The sequence below is a fragment of the Barbus barbus genome (assembly GCF_936440315.1).
Source record: "Barbus barbus genome assembly, chromosome: 4".
In the NCBI taxonomy this organism is placed as follows: Eukaryota; Metazoa; Chordata; class Actinopteri; order Cypriniformes; family Cyprinidae; genus Barbus; species Barbus barbus.
The window spans coordinates 36,812,670-36,832,694 of NC_136732.1; the positions used below are offsets into that span (position 1 = coordinate 36,812,670).

At 37.6% G+C, this 20,025-nt stretch overlaps 1 protein-coding gene across 2 annotated transcripts in view; it reads right to left on the reverse strand.

Moving 5' to 3' along the window:
- LOC306863034 (rho GTPase-activating protein 27-like) overlaps nucleotides 1-19,616 on the reverse strand; it is a 31,597-nt gene extending 11,981 nt beyond the window's left edge. For both annotated transcript variants that reach the window (XM_079406187.1, XM_079406186.1), the window contains exons 1-2: nucleotides 19,297-19,616; nucleotides 6,948-7,851 (exon numbers count right to left, since the gene is read on the reverse strand). In XM_079406187.1, coding sequence (XP_079262313.1) covers nucleotides 6,948-7,802 — 855 coding nt within the window. In that variant the 5' untranslated portion in view covers nucleotides 7,803-7,851; nucleotides 19,297-19,616. The remainder of the gene's footprint in view (nucleotides 1-6,947; nucleotides 7,852-19,296) is intronic.
- Between the last annotated feature and the right edge of the window lie 409 nt (nucleotides 19,617-20,025).

Consider the following 20,025-nt stretch of genomic DNA (forward strand, 5'->3'; position numbering starts at 1 on the left):
TACCTTGTTTAGCGCTTACCTTACGAAACCTCAGAAAGGTCTGCAGCCTTGGCATAAGTGCATGGCAAGCCTTGAGGATCACCTCTTTTACTTCCATCTGAGCAGTCAGCAAAATAAAGCTACCATCCAAAAAAAAAAACAAGACCAGGAGGCCTATCAAAACTTAACTATCGTGTTCTGACCACGTAAGGTCCCACCTGAAAGGAGAGAGTTTCAAAACGCCAGAAGATCTGGAAAGGCTTTTCTGCTGAACTACAACACCGCTTCTGTTCTGGCTAACAGTACAGTACAGGATTCGCATAAATTGGGAATTTACAAAAAAAACATCAGGCCTTAGGGGAGGGGCACATCAGATTATCTGACAGGAAAGCAAAAGGGGATCTCCTGAGGGTCCAACACGCATGTATGTGTGCACATACAAACACAGAAACCTCAATTGGGAACACAAACTAACTGCTGTGGGTGGAGGGACTCATGTTAAACTATCATTTCCTCTTGAGGTGGAGTAATGCGAATTAAAATAAACAAACATAATCAGGTAAACATCCTGCGATCTGTCAAAAAAGGGTACATGGACAACAAACAAGAATTTGAAGTAAAATCAAAGCCATGCTTAAAGCAATAACCTTTAGGCCCGGTTTCATAGACAGGGTTTAGCCTAAACCAGGATTAGGCCATAGTTCAATTAAGACATTTAAGTAATTTTTTATAAACGTGCCTTTGAAAAAAACTTTACTGAGGTGCATCTTGAGACACAACAAAGGCACTGATATATTTTAAGATCAGTCAGTGCAAGTTTCTTTCAGTTGAAACAGCTCAGACTAACATTTTAGTCTAGGACTAGGCTTAAGCCTTGTCTGTGAAACTGGGGGTTAGTGTTTCCAATAAGGGAAGCAGTGCTTGCAGCCTGATAACACAAATTTCGTCTCTCCCCTTACTTCCTCTTTTCTGCCGAACAAGCTATGTGCGAAGAACTGGATGAGACGGGATTCTAGTGTAACCAAATCAAACGGTAAATCTAGATTAAAGGCCAAAGCTTTGTCATTCAAATAAAACCTCAAAAGTTTTTAGAAACTCACCTGATTTCACTTTAAAGTTGATCCTGTGTGATGATCTGTATTTCACACAAATGTCTTATAATGGATCAGACCTTCTCTTCCAGCATTGCAATTAGAAGTGTTAGGTTTACAAACAGGTATGATTTAGCTCAGCTCAAAATCTATTGTTATTGCTCATATTTTAGGGATGTTTCTAAACCCCCAAATCAAGTTATTAAAGTCTGGCTCAGCTCAAACCTCAAATAGTTGATTAGAGATGTGCAATCTATGCAAACATCTTTTTGGCCAATTAACGATAAAATGTCCCAAAACATCCCATAGACTTTCACTGAACGAGGGATCCAAGCCATATCTATGATATTGTGGCTGGGTGTGTTGCACAGGCAAGCAATGTTAATGTACTCTGGTATTTTTATTGAAAAAGCAGAACACTCTACCAGCACTGGTGCCAAGGAAACTGAGTTTCATGCCATCTTGTTTCAACTTAACACACTGACCTACAGACCAAAAAACTGTAAAGAAGGACAGCAGCCCAACAAATTAACCAGTGTTTACCGTTGAGTTCGTGTTTTAGATAAAATAAAATAACATAAAAATAAATGTTATAATAAAATAATAATAATAAAATGATAAAATAACTTCCAACACTTTGATTTTGAATGAACAATTAAAATGGTATATTTTTCATTTAAACCCACAAACTACAGTAAACTGACAAAACTCAATGCACAATATGTTGTTTGGTCAATCATTTACATCGCCCATAGTCTCAAAGTAGTCTTATGACATGCCATTCCAGAGTGACCCCATTCCATTCTTGATCACCAAGTTCTTCCTTGTGCAACTCAAACAATAACAGAGTCCAGGAACTCTTATACCGGTGTTCACAAACAAAGTACTTTAAATGATTTCCTCATCGCTTCCTCACTTAGGTCTGAATAAATACACGTGTCTGATTAAAAGTAAAAGAATTTGTATTAAACCAGATGACACAAATATTAGTCACAAAATAAATCCCACTGATTCATTAAAAGGTTGATTACAGGTCAAAATATTATCTAAAGTTGAGGATACCATGCTAAATTTAAACACATCTGCATGCATCTCAGAGGTTTTAGCTTGCTCATGTTGTAACTGCATAATATTCATATCCAAAAGAGTCAGCAGAATTGATCAATTTGAAATTTAAATCACAAAAAAAAGTGCTAAAAAAAAAAAATCAGAAGGCCATAATAAGTAATAATTAAACAGTCTGCATGCAATTTAATCAATCAATGAAATCCTTATACTATAGCAATTCAGAAAGCAAGTGGCCTTATCTGCTCAAAACAGCTCCACCTCACTGAGAGGTCAAAACAGATTAATTTGATGCACAATTAATCAGTTAAATAATAGATATACCTCAAAGGCAAAGCACAATAAATCTGCTCTGGAGTCTACAAAAGCTCTCCAGCTTTTCCGTTGCCACTTAAGATTTCTTTTAAATATCAATATAGGCCTATTTCAGGTTTAAATGATAAATTAAAACCCAATATTATTTTACACAAAAATATAAATTTCAACCTGGAATTTAAGAGTTTTAATTTCAGTATTGTTTCAGTATTTATAATGAATAGTGAGAACTGATTATCCTGTCTAATAAAAACATACAGTAATGGCAATCATTTAACAGCAATAATGAACCTGGACTTAATGGTAAAACAAGGTGTGGACATTAAGTCCACTTTATATTTATATCTGTAAATGTTTAATTTAAGAGGGAAAAACAGCTGGTTTGCTGATCTCCTAGCCTGGTCAGGTTGGTTTGTTAGCCTGTTGTAGCAATTTTGGGAGATCAGATTATACAAGGTAGATCAGTAAAAACAGTTTTCACTGGTTTAAGATCGTTTTTTAAAGCAGTGTTATACTTCACAGATGCAAGTAACCAAAGGTGTAGATACTAAGGCAACTGTAAAGCTGCTTAGAAACAATATATACTGTGAAAAGCGCAATACAAATAAAACTGATTCCTAGTTTCCTGTAAACAATAGACTATTCACGCTCAAAGTCGTGGAGTCTAGCATACTCTTTTATTATAATCATTAAATCCTTCTAAAAACCATGCGACTCAGTTGAGTTCTGCCTTCATCGCGTCGAGAACCCAGTAAAAAAGAAAAGTGTGTATTCGCAATAATACCTGTCTTTGATTTCCGCCGGACGTCTCGGATGAATCTCACCTGTTCCTCCTCAGAAGAGAGTCGCTTGTGCAGGTGAACTAGGGAGCGGCGACCCAGCTTGCTCTTTATTTTAACTCTTTCTCTCCCAAACACCCAGCGTTTTATGGTTCACAAAGACAAATACGAAGAATATTTGCGGGGTAAACCGAAAGTGGTGTGTCCTTTGTAAGTTTATTCCTGCATTTAGCTCTTAACAGTATCCAGGCCATCTGTCACGCTCATGGACGAGGCAGAGGACACGACACGGTTGGCTGTGTATTCACACAGTGCTTATGTGTGGGTAGAGGGTGGGAGTTCTTCTGAACTTGTTTGGGTTTAAAGCACTGAAATGAGATTTGAAGGACTTCAGGAAGAACTCCTCCTTTGTTTTGTAAACGTGCCAGTGGCTGAGAGGCATTTTAGCAGGATTGGACCAGCTGTCATATGATCTCTTGCTTGTTGCCAGTAGACAAATAGAGGTATAATTACAATAGCTTATAGGCATATAGTGACTCGGTAAAAGTCCATGATAGAAATATGTTGATGTTCCCTTAACACCAGAATTAAGCTCATGGTCATTCTCGTGAATTATAGCCTCTGTAAACTATGTAGCAGCATGAAGTCATCGGAGGACCTTCAGATATATTTGAAGCTTAATACAGTGCTGGTTTTGTGAGAAACATTTTGTCTGCAACTGATGTAGACAGTCTAACAATGGCTCTGAAACCTGATACAGGTGCACTGAGAGCTCCCCTTCATTTCCAAACACATTCCTAGCTATTCCCAAACAAGAGTGGAACTGCACTGATTCTCGTTTATACGCACTTTCATGAGATCTGGGGCCTGTACCATGAAGCTGGATTAGCCTGCAAGCCAGGTACATTTCAGTTTAGTTTGCACCAATCCTTGGTTTTAGGTACCATGAAAGTGGCTTGGCTTTTATCTGCGTTCATTGCCATAGTAACTTACACTCCACAGCTAACCTGCTCCGGGGCAGGTTATGTTCAGAGTTCGAGATTTCAAATTGAAATTGGACCAGTCAGATGTGAGCAAAGTGACACATGTCTGACACAAAAAAGTCACTCCCCCAGTTTCTCTTGCTCCGAATTAAAGGTCACTAGTACTAAAAAAAAAAAAAAAATGTCTGGCCAAAACCAAAAATTTAGTTATTTTATACGATTTATATAATTATATGATTTATATTATTATTACTCCATTACACACAAGCAATTTTAGTTTAACAGTTTTTATAAATCATTTATTTTAAATGAATGTTAATATATAAACAGTTAGAATATAATATAAATAAGCTGTAGAAACAATAGATAAAGCTTTTAAAATGACTATGTGACCTTACATGTTCGAGTCTCTATCACTTAATGTTCCCAACTATATATCTTAACAAGTTTCACTTGTGAATTCACTGATAAAGCAAGGTCATTTCTTTTATTTGTACTCTTTCATGAACAAGTACTATTTTCATTGTAAATGCATTTCAATTAATCCTATTCTTCAATCTCTTAACCAAGGGTCGTGATTGGCTGTTCACCAGTGATGTCACACATTCATGTGCACGTGCTCCACAAACTCAGGATCAAAGCCTGAGTTGACAAAGAAAGTTGATGATCAGAATCATGGTACCAACAAAGCCGGATTGGAGTGGTTTGGTTTTGTCAACTCGAATCTAATCCTGTAACTCTGAGTTTGTTCATCTACCATCATGGTACGGATTGACTTAAATGCTTTGAAATGAGGCAGTGTTTAGAGAAACTGAGAGCATGAGAATGAACTACTAGATTCCCTGGAATTTTGTACAAATGCTGGAATTCTGTTATGAAACTGAAATGAAAATGAAAATTTTCATCTTTAATCATTTTTCTATAGAAAGCTATTTTTATATATATATAAAAAAAAGTAGGCCAAACATTTCTCTTTCACTCTCACTCTCCTCCCACAAAGTTTCAATGTTTCAGTGGCTTTATGACAAACAAATTAAATTACCAATGTAGAAGAGAATGACACAATTTTGAAAATGACAATAAAAACCCCTCTCGCTCTCTCTCTCTCTATCTTTTCATACTCGTCTTTATCTCCTCCCTGGCATTCTGACGAATTTCAAGCTTCAGGATCATTTACTGTTTTTGAAACTGAGAATCTAAAAACATCTGTGCCAACAGTAGTAGCCTTGCAGCTGCAACACCAAGCCTGACTCAGATCCCAACAGTGTCCCAGGAGATTAACATGTTCCCCTTTGAAGTATACATGCAACAAGCCAAATAATACTTTTTTTTCTCTACCAGCACAAATGTATTCTGAAACAAATAACACAATTATAAATGTAGTCTCATGTTATATTTCAGGTTCAGAAAACATAGCCTGCTAGAAGTGAGATGCATTTCTATTCTGTATTCTTTAAGAGACAGTTGACACAAAAGAAAACCTAACCCTGTTGTGACATGCCTTTGCTCTTATTAATTGAACTCTGTGGCACAGTGTGTTCAAACCTCTAAAATTTGTTCACACACACACACACACACACATACACAAGAAAAAGGGATGGGCGCCTGATAACCTGTAAGCAACAGGCAAGTGCATTATAAACATTACAAATGGATTATTATGTTTTCTTTGGATACGGTTTGTCAGTTTGCAGGGCAGTGGCTATCATGCTGTTATGTACACATGGTTTTTATAGGATGAGAGTTCTAGATGTCTTTCATTGGCTAAAGCACTGCACTATATCCTTCCCTTGCTGTAGGAAAAGCTGTAATATCCTGTTCTGATGTCGCGTCGGAGAGCATTATTGCAAATCGGTTCTCCTTTATTTCCCATTGTTTCCTGTGCTTTATAATGGCTCCAAAAACAGCTGAGTAACTACTTCTTAAGTGGACAAAATGCCACTTTGATGGTGACCTGATCACATCAAGATGGCTGTCTGTCTGTAAACTCTGTTAGTGAAAGTAGAAGATTATGTGTGCAAGTTCGTTTATATTGAAACTCAGTTCTTAACGAAAAATGCACTGCTTTGCTTTGATTTATGCAGCATGCCAACATCGCCTCTTAGTGGCCCACTTTGATAACATTTCCTTTGATACACACTTCCTGTTCTACTGCTTTCCCTCATACAGATTTATGCCCTGTTGCATACTAATACTGCCAAGCGGAGATAATATATGTCAAAAATACACAAAGTTTAAATGTCAAAAGTCATTATTTACTCCAATACAGAACTTAATTTGTATAAAAGCAGACTGTTTGTAGTATGATGATATTCCATTCTAGCTAAGTTTCATACTTTTCTCTGTCCAAGACAGTAGACAAATTTTAAAATTACATTGTATGTGAAAGTAACTGGGTTTAAATTATTTATTATATCTTTTAGCATCAGCATTGGTTGTGTCTGTGCAGAAATAGGCCAGTATGGTTTAAGGAACCATTAACAGTGACATTTTGAAAGAGAAACCAAGCTTTTTTCAATAACTCCAATTGTATTCATCTGAAAGAAGAAAGTCATATACACCTATGGCTTGAGGGTGAGTAAATCATGGCGTAATTTTCATTTTAGGTGAACTATCCCTTTAAGAATTACACTTGTTTGTCAAATTTCAATTCATTTATTTTCTGCTTCCCTAAATTTGCTGCCTTAAAATTCTGGAAAGGAATAAGAATTTTTCTAATATAGCTAAAACTGTACCTTTATTTTTGGGGCTGAGCATGATGTGTTGGTCTGAGGGTTTGGCAATCCAGCAGGTGCTTTGTCTGTCAGTGTGGGCAGGTCCAGATTCAGATCCGATATGGATTCATAAATATTCTCAGAGTCTGGTGATGGCAGTGGTTCTGAGCTAGAGCTTTCACTTTCTGGCTCTATTGGGGATTCCAGCTCGGGAGACTTCGTGTGAGGTTTGGTCTCATTTAGGTTCTTGATGACGGGGAGCTCCACAGGTTTGACAGGGATGGGTTTATGGAGAGGGTCAGCTGGGCTGAAGCTAGGCACTCGAAACTTATCAGGCGCTGTTTCAGTGCGAGAGCCGAAGAGCAGATTGGTTGCTTGACTCATCCTCTTCTTCTGATGCGATGAATCTGAGGAATAGACCGTGCTCAGGGAGATGAGGGAGTCTGATGGTCCGCCATGTTTGTAAGAAGGAGGCTCGTGTAAATCCAAAGGAACTCCAAATGTAGACATGCGGTTTTCCGTCTTGTGGTAATTCCCTTTGGAGCGAGGTCTAATTGTCACCTCATTGGATTTGCGGGCCTCTGTGAGGTCAGGCACCACTGGCTTCACATTAGGACCTGGAGGCTCTCTGAAGTCTAGAGGTGAAGGGATGTTGGGTGGAAGCTCCTTGACATATTTAGCAGGGATATAAAATGGCTTGGCTCGTTCATCTTTGCAAACATGCCACCAATGATCGTTTGTTTTGGCCAGGAGGATGTAGCGCTCATTGGGTTTAATGTACACCATGTGACCATCCCGGCCCTCATATTCATATTCAAACTCCACCAGTACCAGGCCGAGACTGTGTAAGGACGTCATCTTACCCGTCTCACCCATTCACCCCTTGAGGAAATCAAGCTGGAATCAAGGCTCATAAAAGGCCCTCCTGTGGGTAGAAAACAAATGAGAGGATTATAAAAAACTATTTGAGCAGAAGACACGGATTACTGTTTATTTGCTGCCTCACATTTGAGTCATGAGCAAAGGGCACCTGCTGTTTAAATGCAAAAACAACAGCACTTTGGCTAACCTTTCTACGGGTCCAGCTGTTCAGGCTTTGCCCATCAAGCCATCATTTTGCTCCTCGCACAGTGGTATATATTCAAGTTGTATGAACTGTCATACATAGTAGAAAACAAAGTACACTAGAAATTGCTAGTAAAATACTGAAAGAGCGAGGATTTTATTTATTTATTTTTTTTTTTTTTTACTTTTCACCATAGGACTGTGTCCAAAAATAAATAAATAAAATACATTTTTTGAAAGGGTCTGTTGCAAAATTGTGTTGCCATGGTGAAGTCACTGCTAATTCTAATCAAGCACAGTATTTCATTGCATCGGTATCACATTCCAAGACCTCTGAGTCATTTTTAGCTAACAGTGGAGACCTCTAACCTACACCTTTTAACAGCTGATGTTTAACCTAAGAGAATTAAGGCAGGCAACTGTGATATGGTGCGCTGATATGGACCAATAACTTAGGTTAAATGCCCCAGTTCTGATCAGTGACCTGAAGCAATCAATCAAGCATAACCTCCACAGGCTCTCAAGAAAGATCAGAGCACCTTTTTTGAATGTAATAGTAATTCAAATCACATTATAATTACATTCATTTTATATATATTTTAAGTTATTAGTATTACATTTATTAGTAGTATTACATCTATATAATGTATATGTGTCTAAAGGATTATATTAATTGACAGTTTCTCGGTTTACAGAGTACTCAAAGTACTTAAAGAGATTCACCCTTGACACAACAGCAGTTTAATGTTTGCTCAGCGACCTCTATCACTTGGTAATCTTTTGTATGTGGTTTGACTACTGCCTGTAAAGGAAAGGAAGTTGACTGTAATACGAAAGACAGCTAACAGTATAGTGTCAGTAATCAAAGTGCTATTTGGAATCAGCTGCCAGCAATTTATGTAGAAATTCGGATCTGAGGGAGTCACGTGACGTGCTCATGAACCTAGTCGCACTTGCGTAGAGCTCCATACGTTTGGCCTCTTTTTGCTGATTTTTTCGTTTTGTTTTAAGTTTTATTCATTGGTTGTGCTTTACCTGATGGCATGCAGTCATAAACATCAGGAGTTGTCTTCGTCGACTTCTCCGATTAAGAAGAAATCCAAGTCACCGAACTCAAGCGATATGATGGACAAGATGGCGAACACTGTTACACACTTTGAGGACATTCTAAGAACCGAGTTGACGGCTATGGGGAACGAGTTTGCTTCTCACATGTCAGTTGTTCAGTCGCTATGCTCTAAACTGGATCTTCTTACAGGGGAGATGAGAGAGCAAAAGAAAGTTTGATCACGATAGGCACGTTGCTGCGCTCGAGCAACAGGTTGTGGACTTACAGGATCGCAATAGGCGCAGCAATCTGCGTCTGCTCGGATTGCCAGAATGTTCTGAAAAGGACGACCCTATGGGCTTTTTGAAAAGATCCCTACCGAATGGACTCCCGTCTCTGGCGGGCAAAGAGATTGAAGTGGAGCGAGCGCATCGTGTGTACACCGTGTGACTCAACTGGTTTTATTTTCAAACTTGTATTTTGTCTTATTATGCAGTAATTCTGTTTGATACCTATGACTGACCTTAATTTTCTGAGTTGTAATATTAATGGGCTAAATGGCCCTCACAAACGTACAGGTTTTCTGTATTTTTTGCGAAGAAGAAAGATTAATATATTGTTAGTTCAAGAATCCCATTTGAAAGAGGAGGACATACACAGGTGTAATAATACGTTTTATGAAGTGGTATCTCACTCATCTTCGGATACTAAAACCAAGGGTGTCCTAATATTGATGCGGAGGACTTTAAATATTACTATTTTAGATAAAGATTGTGATACAGATGGTAGAATAACACATAAAAACAATAGTGGAGAATAGGAATATTGTATTTCTCTCAGTTTATGCCCTTTGTACTCCTGAGCCTACTTTTTTCTCTGTTTTGTCAACCTATCTCTTGAAGTTTTCAGATTTTGAAATTGTATTGGGTGCAGATATTAATTCTGTAATGTTGCATATCCTAGAAAGATCTGGAGCAAAGGAATCACACTCTCAAGCTTTGTGTTCTGACAAACTTCGGCAATGTGTAACCTCATCCTCTTTGGTGGACAGTTGGCATTTATTAAACCCTTCTGCTAAGTCTTTCACTTTATTTTCTGCTACTCGTAAATCCTATTCGTGAATTGACTATATTTTAATTTCTACTTCTTTATCTTCAGCAGTTCGGGATGCCGATATCTGTTCCTTATCTTTGTCGGATCATGATGGAAATTTGTGCAGATTATCTTTGATCCCTCGGCCATCTCGTGCCACTAGATGGCAATTTAACCCTAAATTGTTACAGGATGAAAACTTTTACAGTCAATTCAGAAATAAATTTGCTGAGTTTATTGAAATTAACCAAGGTTCAGTGGATGATCCTCGAACACTTTGGAATGCAGTTAAAGGGTTTATAAGGAATAACTCAATTTCATATGCCTCTTTCCTTCAGAAAAACCGACACAAAAAGATAGTTGAACTGGAATCACAGCTCCAGAATCTGACTAGAGATAATCAGCGTTGTTTCTCAGACAATACACTCAGTAAAATCATGGCGGTTAGGTCCGAACTCAATTCATTACTGAGATCCAGGGCAGAATTCCTGATCCAAAGATCCTGGCAGAATTACTATTTTCAAGGGAGTAGACTAAGTTACCTTTTAGCCCTAAGATTACGCAACAGTGAAAAGTTTGCTAATATTTCAGCAGTGAAATCCCAATCTGGGCTCATTATGACAGACCCAAAAGACATTAATATCGCCTTTCACTCTTCTTACTCTAACCTCTATACTACTACTGCTGATGGTGACCCTGACTCTTTTGCATCTTTTCTGTCCAACCTTGATTTATCTAGGCTGTCAGATTCAGATTCAGAATACCTGGCTGAACCGATCTCTCTTCAGGAGCTGGAGTTAGCAATTCGATCTATGAACAAGGAGAGATCCCCAGGCATAGATGGCATTCCAATCGAATTGTACACTACTTTTTGGTCCGATTTAGGCCCCCTCATGTTAGATATGATACATTTTTCAGTTACTCAAGGCTCATTTCACCCATCTATTAATATAGCTGTTATTTCTCTCTTGTTAAAAAAAGATAAAGATCCGACTTCCTGTTATAGTTACTGGACACTTTCTTTGATAGGGACTGATGTTAAATTATATGCTAAAGTACTATCTCGTCGTCTAGAGAAATTTATGAATAGGCTAGTTCATCATGACCAAACAGGATTCATTAAATCTCGCTCAGCTTCGGATAACTTATGCAGGTTATATCATATTTAGGGCCGGGACTCGATTAAAAAAATTAATCTAATTAATTAGAGGCTTTGTAATTAATTAATCGAAATTAATCACATTTTAATCGCATATAAATATTTGACCTGAGAACAGTGAGAAGTAAGTTTTTTTTTATATGGATTTTTACATTTCCCATCCCGTCCATGTTCACTGCGGTTTGTTTTTGGCTGTTTCTCAATATGCGTTCTTCAGCTATTTTTTTTTTTTTTTTTTTTGGATTCTTGCTGAATTTTTCTCTGGGTTTTTTTTATTTTTTTTATTATGAAAATCAAAAAATGTACAAGCAAAATAGGCTTTAACTGAACAAACTTAAGACATAGAAAAAAATCACAATTTCAGATACAAGGCAGACACAACTAAGTTATTTACATTGTACATCATTAACATCAATAATTAAATATGATTTAGAAATAAACTAAATAAATAAATAAAACAAATAAATAAAAAGAAAATACAGAAGGGGTTACAATATATTATGAGTCACTAAATTGGTTGAAAAAATTAGCTAATGTAATAGCTTTATTACTTTCAAGTGTATGTAGAGAAGAAGCAATAATTCTAAGCTCATTTATGAAATGAGGTATGCGTTCTTCAGCGATCTTGCGTCCTTGTGTTCTCGTTCTACGTCATCATTAACCGTCGAAGTTCAGTTCCAATTCTCAAGAACGCAAGCATAGATATATATAGAATGACAACGCAAGTACAGAGTATGCATGAAAGTGCCCGGATATGTTCTTGAAACTGAGGATGCATCGAGTGCAGACTTGAGAGAATCGAGCCGTTAGAAATCCCAGAAAACGCTGTGGGTGGCCGGTGTACGGAAGCCTGTAAGCTTTAAAGTCGCTCTCACAAATACTTAACGGCTCTTCAAGTTGAAAGTAAACATTTATCGTTTTGTTTTGGTTAATTTTAATAAAGTTATAAGACCCGGAGAAAGTCTGCATTTTTATTGGCATATTAAAATGAATCTGAACAGTAAAACATATAACGCTGTAAAATAAAACAATACAATTATATGAAAGTAATATCTATAATAGTATGAAATGTTTTAATAAGTTATGACATTTTGTAATATTTATTGTTCATTGGCCGTTTCTTATGCTGAGACTATGCGGTCAGTTAAGCAGGACATCTCAGTTCTCATAAGTGTGCGTTCTGTGTTCTCGCGTCCTTCCGAGTTCGTTCTTCCAAGGAAGCCTGGCAAGACCGGTCTCCACGAGAACACAAGTCCGTTCTTTGCGTTCTTGGAATTCTGAACGCTAGTTGGTGCTCCAGTATAATCGGTCCACCGAAACTCATCCAGTGAGAAACGTTCCGTGGTGCAAAAATAAGTGCGATTAAAATGCGTTAAAAAAAATTAACGCGTTATTTTTGTGTAATTAATTAATCTAAATTAACGCGATAAAGTCCCGGCCCTAATCATATTATTAATTCAAATAATAGTTTGTCCTCCCCTTGCACAGTATTATTTCTAGATGCGATGAAAGATTTTGACCAGCTAGAATGGAACTATTTATGGGCGGTTCTACAGCATCTGGGTCTGGGATCGAGTTTCATAAATATGATAAAAGTTCTGTATGCCAATCCAGCAGCCACTGTTCTAACAGGTGCTGTTCGCTCTAACCCATTCTCTATACATCGAGGTACTCGTGAGGGTTGCCCGCTGTCTCCTCTGTTATTTGCCCTATCCTTGGAACCCTTAGCTCAAGCGGTCCAACAATCTGAAACTATTTCTCCCATAAATATACAGAATACTCATCATCATATTTCTTTGTTTTCTGATGATATCTTATTGTTTTTGGAGAAGCCGTCACATTCTATTCCTCATGTGCTGAATTTATTTGACCATTTTGGATCTCTCTCTGGGGTTAAAATTAATTGAAGTAAGTCATGTTTACTTCCCCTCAATTCTAAATTGATTCCATGTCCCTTCTATATCTATTCCATTGGTTCAAAACTTTAAGTACTTGGGGATAGATGTTTCTCCTTCCCTGCAGGAAATCATCTAAAAAAACTATAATAGTATTCTAGCCAAAGTATCCTCAGATTTGGAAAATTGGTCTCGTCTTCCTACTTCTTTTCAGGCCCATATATCGGTGATTAAAATGAATGTTCTCCCACGTATTAATTTATTTTCTTCCATGATTCCTCTTGCTCCACCGGTTGGCTACTGGAATAAACTAGATGCATTTGTTGCATGGTATATATAGGATGGGAAACGTCCTTGTATTAAACTGACTACCTTACCCGAAGTAGATTACATGGAGGTCTTTCTTTCCCTCAAGCCTTTAGACTGTATGCTCAAGCCTTTTCCTTCCGCCCTTTAGCAGTTTGGTTTGATCCTGACGCTTCTGTGTCTTGGAGAGCAATTGAGGAATCTATTGTTTAGCCGTATAAATTGAAGCATCTTGTTTTTTCGGGAGTTCCGCTTAGGCAGTGTAAATCTCGGTTTGGTCCCATTGTAACCCACCTCCTCTCCACATGGAGGGATGTTGAAAGATGTTCACAACTAGTTACAAAATGGCATAGGCATTCTCCTATTTTCCACAATAATAACCTTTTGTCAGGCAGTACTCCATTTCATTGTGCGCAATGGACTCATAGTAAGGTAAACACTCTGGGAGATATCTATGATGATAGTGGTTTAAAATCCTTCCAGAATCTTAAAACTCAATATAATCTGCCAGGCACCTCCTTTTTTATGTATTTGAGCATTAGATTGGCCCTACGGGCGTATGGGGTGCCCTGGAACTCTCAACTGCCTGTTCATCCTTTGTACAAACTAATCCTTCCTTCTGAGGAATCTCCCTCCTCAGCTTTAGTCATCTATCTCTTTCTTCTTGAGCATTCATACAAACCTTTATCTATTACAACTATTTGGGCTAAGGATCTTAATGAGGATGTGCATGTTTTATTTTCCGATTAGGTATGGGGTGTGTTTTTAAATTATCTTCTAAAAACCCTAATCACCAAATGATTCATTGGAAATTTCTGTATAGGGTTTACTTGACTCCAATGAAACGTGTTTATATGAATCTGTCGTCTTCTCCTAAGTGTAATCTCTGTTCCCAAGGAGTTTTAGGCAAGTTTTTGCTTTTTTTTTTGGAGTGCCCCCCTCTCTCACCTTTTTGGACTCAGCTCACACAGGACCTATCATATTTGTTGGGTACTGAGATATGTTTGACTCCGCGCCATTTTTTTCATGAATGACTTTTGGGACTTCACCTTGTCCGTCCAACAAAGATCTTTAATGTTAGCTGCTCTCACAGCAACAAAAAAATTGTTTGTCAACCGTTGGAATCCTCCTCACACAATGGACAGATGAACCTGGACTGTGTATTTGTTGGACTTTATCTCAATGGAACTCTCTACTTAATGCATGCATAAATCTAACATGAAAACTGTAAATTCATGGCATTCAGCTTTTAATGTTGTGTCTTCTTTTCTAAAATCTTTGTAAACTTATTGTTATTAGTTTATCTATTAATATTAATGAATGTGTTTATTATTATTATTTGTAATTTTATTTTATTGATTTTTTTTTTTTTGTAAGTCTACCAAGGGGTGGGATGGGTTTTAAATTTGTACAGCTGATTTTTGTTTTGTACTACTGTTCCACAAAATAAAACTCAATAAACAGTTGTTAACAACAAAAAAAAGAAATTTGGATCTGAGATATACACAGGATATTATGTCACTGACATTTTAAAGAGCATTGATTGATCTGATTGCCAAAGCACTGGAGAGGTGACGCATTTTGTCAGTTCGAATGTAAATATTACATTGCTGCACCTTTTTTTTTTATTATTTGATGACCACTATATCACTTGATAATTTAAAAGTCTAGTTTTCGTGGTAGCTGTTTATAAAAGACTTCCTTCCTCTTGCATGTCTAATACAATGAGAGAGAGAAAGGAACACATGCTGCACTGTCAGCAACACAAATTTGCTTTCTGCTGATTTGTGTGTTCCGGTTATATCTATGGTCATATAAGTATATGCATGGTTGTCTAAATAAATGTGAAGCTTCAGAACTTGGTCAGGAGCTTCCTGTCATGCTAAGATGTCAAGTCCCTCAACCCCAATGTGCCATGTTCCTTTTAAACATTCAGTGTGTAGTAGTTGTTTGAAGCGGTGTCAAATCAAAGCAAGCTTGCTTCTTCAATCAAACAATTCTCCAAGGATCTTAAATGCAGTTCTTTTATCTCTAGTCACAGCACTGATTCCATGCAGATGCATATGCTCTGTGTGTGACTCTTTCAACATATAAGCAGCATTTCAGACACTATTGGGGCAAAATAGACCTATATAAATGGTTTCTAAATAATTATTTTAATATTATACAAATCATGTATTGAACACATTGAGTATTTGCTTTTGTTTAATCACTTAACATAGATGTATGTAAGCTAACATTAAAAGGGCCTCAAGAATTTCTTGTCAGACCTGATGTCTTTATCTTATGAGAGTGAGTGACGTAGTTGTTATATGAGACTTGGCATTTTAAAGTTTGTTTTTTTTTAAGTTTAAAAAGCTTTGATGTTTGATATGGATACATTTGTACTTAGTTTATGCATTCCATCATTCAAATTCCAACTTCATACGGGACAGTTGTGTTCATTTTCCAACTCGTGAATTAAAAGGAAGCCAATTTTTCAAATTTAAAATGTCTGAGAAACTCTCAAAAGTTAATTAGTGAGATATGTAAAGCACTCTTTAAGTGAGCAGTTTGCACCCTTACAGCCTGAAATGTAATGTAAATTGAAACAACTATATATTATGAACTGATTTGGTATTTATGTTTCACAGAAAGATGAATTTAATAACTCGTTTAACTGATCCTGCATCACACCATTGGAAACTGGAAATCGATTGCCTTACAATGAAAAAATAAGGCAAAATCAAGTTTGGCTCTTAGCCATATGAAAGGAGAAAAATCTTTGTAGTCTGTAGTAGACTTTATCAGCCTCTTGCCAAAACAACATCAGCTGCTGTTTTTTAACAAGTCAAGACAAGTCTCCTGAGAGTCAGACAAGACGAAGAAACACCACCCTTGCACATTTTACCAAGAGAGTTTGTAGACAAACACAGCAGTCCTTTCTTAAATGGGGAAGTAAACAGAAGGCCAGACCACCTTCTCGCTTCATAAACCAAGGGGTGGCAATGGATCGAAAGGAGGCCTTGCGGTCTACCAAAGGGGAGGACATTGCATTATCCAAGAAGGAAGTGGCCAAAATCACTGTTATACATTTGATTCCGAGAATGCATCTTCTCCATACTGATTTGCAGTTACTGTATATCAACTTAGATTTCAGACTGGTTACTTAATGTATTTCACAAACAGGGAGCCAGAACCTGTTTGACAACTTTCAAGCCAGGAGATGAACAGCAGCAGAGCAAAAATGAGAGAAACATCAATGCGTGATTCATCATGTTGGAGGAGGGGTCCTTCCAGTTAAAAATGTCTGTTAGCGTAGAACAATTGGAGGAGGCCTTTCCCATTTAGACACTGTTTAAACACGGAAACTCCTTGTTTTTCTGTAGCCTGGCTTGCTTTGACCTTGCTGTGCTGTCTGGTTCTCTTACAGGATGTTCAAGGCAGGGGAAAATGGGTCTTTATGTGATGTGTTCACTCACCCCAGCACCCGGTCATTTTTAAAATTAGATTTAGGGTTGTCCTAACACTTCATATTGTCTCCTGTCACATATAGTCAGCCCAAGGTCTTCAGCATCCCTATTATGTTTTGAATAGTTCTTTGTATGTCAAGTATACGGAACAAAAAAAAAAATCTGTTAAAAGCTGGCTACACTACTTTTACATTTAATCATTTAGCAGATGCTTTAATCCAAAGCGATTTAGAAATGAGGAGAACAATAGACGCAAACAGACCAATTAGAGAGCAACAGTATACAAGTACTGTGACAAGTCTCAGTTAGTCTAGCAGAGTACCCATAGCTAGGGTTTTTTATTTAGAATAGAATAGAATAGAATAGGTAAGTGTTAGTATTAATTGGTGAAGTGCTGGAGAAAAAGATGTGTCCTTAGACATTTTTTAAAAATGCTGCTCATATTGTTATAGGCAGGTAATTCCACCAGCTGGGAAAAGTCCAGGAAAAGGTCAGTTTTGTGTCTCTTTGGGGTGGCACCACAAGGCAAGCTTCTGGAGGGCGCATAAGTTTGAACTAGCTAGTTTGGGTATATTGGTGCAGTGCACCTTTTGCCCCCCATTTTCACCCGATTTAGTTTGGATAAGTTGAGAGTAGTTGCAGAAAATCAGAGCCAGTCTGCAGATTTGAGTTGACAGATTTCATAGAAAGTCATGTCGTGTATAATGGTTAGACAATATTTGGGGGGTCCGACTCTGATTCTATAGTTAGAAGATTTTAAACATACGATACAGCTGATTTTAGAACACGTTGTTTTCATTTGTCAAGTGTCTCCTAGTAACATTGCGCACATTTCTGTGTGAGTTTGTTGTGATCGGAAGGACTTTAAGGTCTGGTAGTGTATGATTCTCAGTCGTTTAATCCATGATGGCCAGTTTTCCTCGCTGACTATTAAAGTCGGCAATGTTCAGATTTTAAAAGTCGTTTAGTTTATATTCCAGCCTTAACTTTTTTTTTTTTTGTTGAAAGTGATCAAATCTAATTTGTGCATGTGGGCATTCAAACATGCACCAGGTTTGATGTCAGTGATCTCCAACTTCATTGTCTGCATAAACATGATGGAAATCAACAAGATGAAAGTGGAGGAGTTATTCAGCAACAAACAACTTTTCACTTAAAAATAAAGGTTCCAAAAAGGGGATTTTGCAGTGATGCCATAGAAGAATTTTTTTTCTTTGTGTGAATAAAATTCAAATAATCTAAAGAATGTTTTGTGCATTAAAAAGGTTCCATGGATGTTAAAGGTTTTTCATGTAACTATTGATGCCAATAAGGAACCTTTATCTTTTGGTTGATTCATGTGTAGCTATCGTAAAATTTCAGAAGACTTGGAATGTAGTGAATAATTCATATGGACTACATTTACAATTCTTTTTCAATCTGGGCCACTTATCTATCTGCTTTTGCCGTAAGGAAAAGAACAGCCTGGACATTCTACCTCACATCACCTATTGTGTCCCATGAAAGAAAGAAGGGTGAGTAAACGACAGAATTTTCTAAAGTTAACCATTTGGCCAATCTCAGATGTGTACAGTTAAAATATCCAAACAAAACCTGCTGTGCTTTCAGATTTTAACCCACACAAAGCAATGGCCTCAGAAAGTCAGAAGGGTTATTCTGAGGTGTGCGCACAGCAAAGACCTGAGGGAGAAATTTGATTCTCTTCAGAATGTGTAGTGTACTCGGACAGCTGTACCAGATCTGCGGTGTTCCAGTTTTCCTCCACACCCACACCCACCAACCCAGTCACCTCAGGAATGCAGAAAGAGCACACTTACTCACTGTGCAGTTTACACATCACCAAAAATGTCTAAAACATATCCTCTCAAAGGGAATAGCTTGTTTGTACACACTTAGAATAGATTAAGCATGCATGCAAAATGATTCTTATCTTTCTTCACAGGTTCCATTGAGCATATGAAGCTGAATGCTGGCATCACAATATAGTCTATCTTCATTTCACGGTGATAGTGGTGATCAATTTCTGACAAAACTCCTATCCTTATTACAGATTCAGCACATAAAGCGACAAAAAAATCAAGTGCTGCTTACACTATGCACTGATTTACTGGTCTCACATCGCAGCGTAAGATGGCTCACTTCGCCTTTTCTTTGTAAACTGCAAAAAGCTGCTATTTATGTGCACAGATAGCCATTTGTCATGCAACACGACAGGAAAAGGGAAGGTAGCTGTAAGAGGTATCTCAGATTTTAAGGAAAAGTCATAAGACTAAAAATAAAATGCAAAGTACCTCGAGACAGAATGAATAATATGTACAACTAAAGTAACCAAACTATTACTCATTAAGTTTACCTGCTGAGGCAGGATCGGCGCACCATCTTCTCCACACCTTTGTTTCTCTCTCTTCTTCTTCAAGTTACATTTGTAAGATCTGTCTCCTGTTCGTCTTCTTTTTTCTTTAAATCTCTTTTCCTTCCTCAGTCCGCTTAATGTCTTAGACAGGCTTCAGTCGTTTCACCTATAGCTCAAAGTCCCAGCTCTGACAGTTGTTGCTCAGGGCCAGTGTGTGTATGTATGTGGGCGAGTGTGTATACACGCTAGAGCTTTGTGCCAGTTTCAGCTTGCCTGCCTCTTCTGTCTGCATTCATTTCCTGTTCTAGCACACACATCACAGCTTCAGAAGAGCAAGACAGTTAGCAACAGGAAGAGAGAGAGAAAGAGATGAGGGTATGGTTCAACTGAATCATTAGGAAGAAAAACCTTACAAAATTATTAACCAATTGCTGTTCCACAAAAGCAATAAACTCTGTTAACTCTGACAAGATGAGGTTCCTTATCAAATAGGTGCATCTGCAATGTTACTATGTGGTTCAAGCTGTGTTGCACCTCATCAACAAATCAGGTCACCGGAAAGTTGGTGGGTGAAATCAATTAACAAAACCAGCAGACAGGAACACATGACTGAGAATACAACTGACAGGAATTGCCTTCTCACCTGCAAAAAGAAACTTCTGCTTTCATCGCTGTTCACTCACGTGAGTACACATTTCTTGACATCTGTCCTAGTGAGCAGCAAAAAGG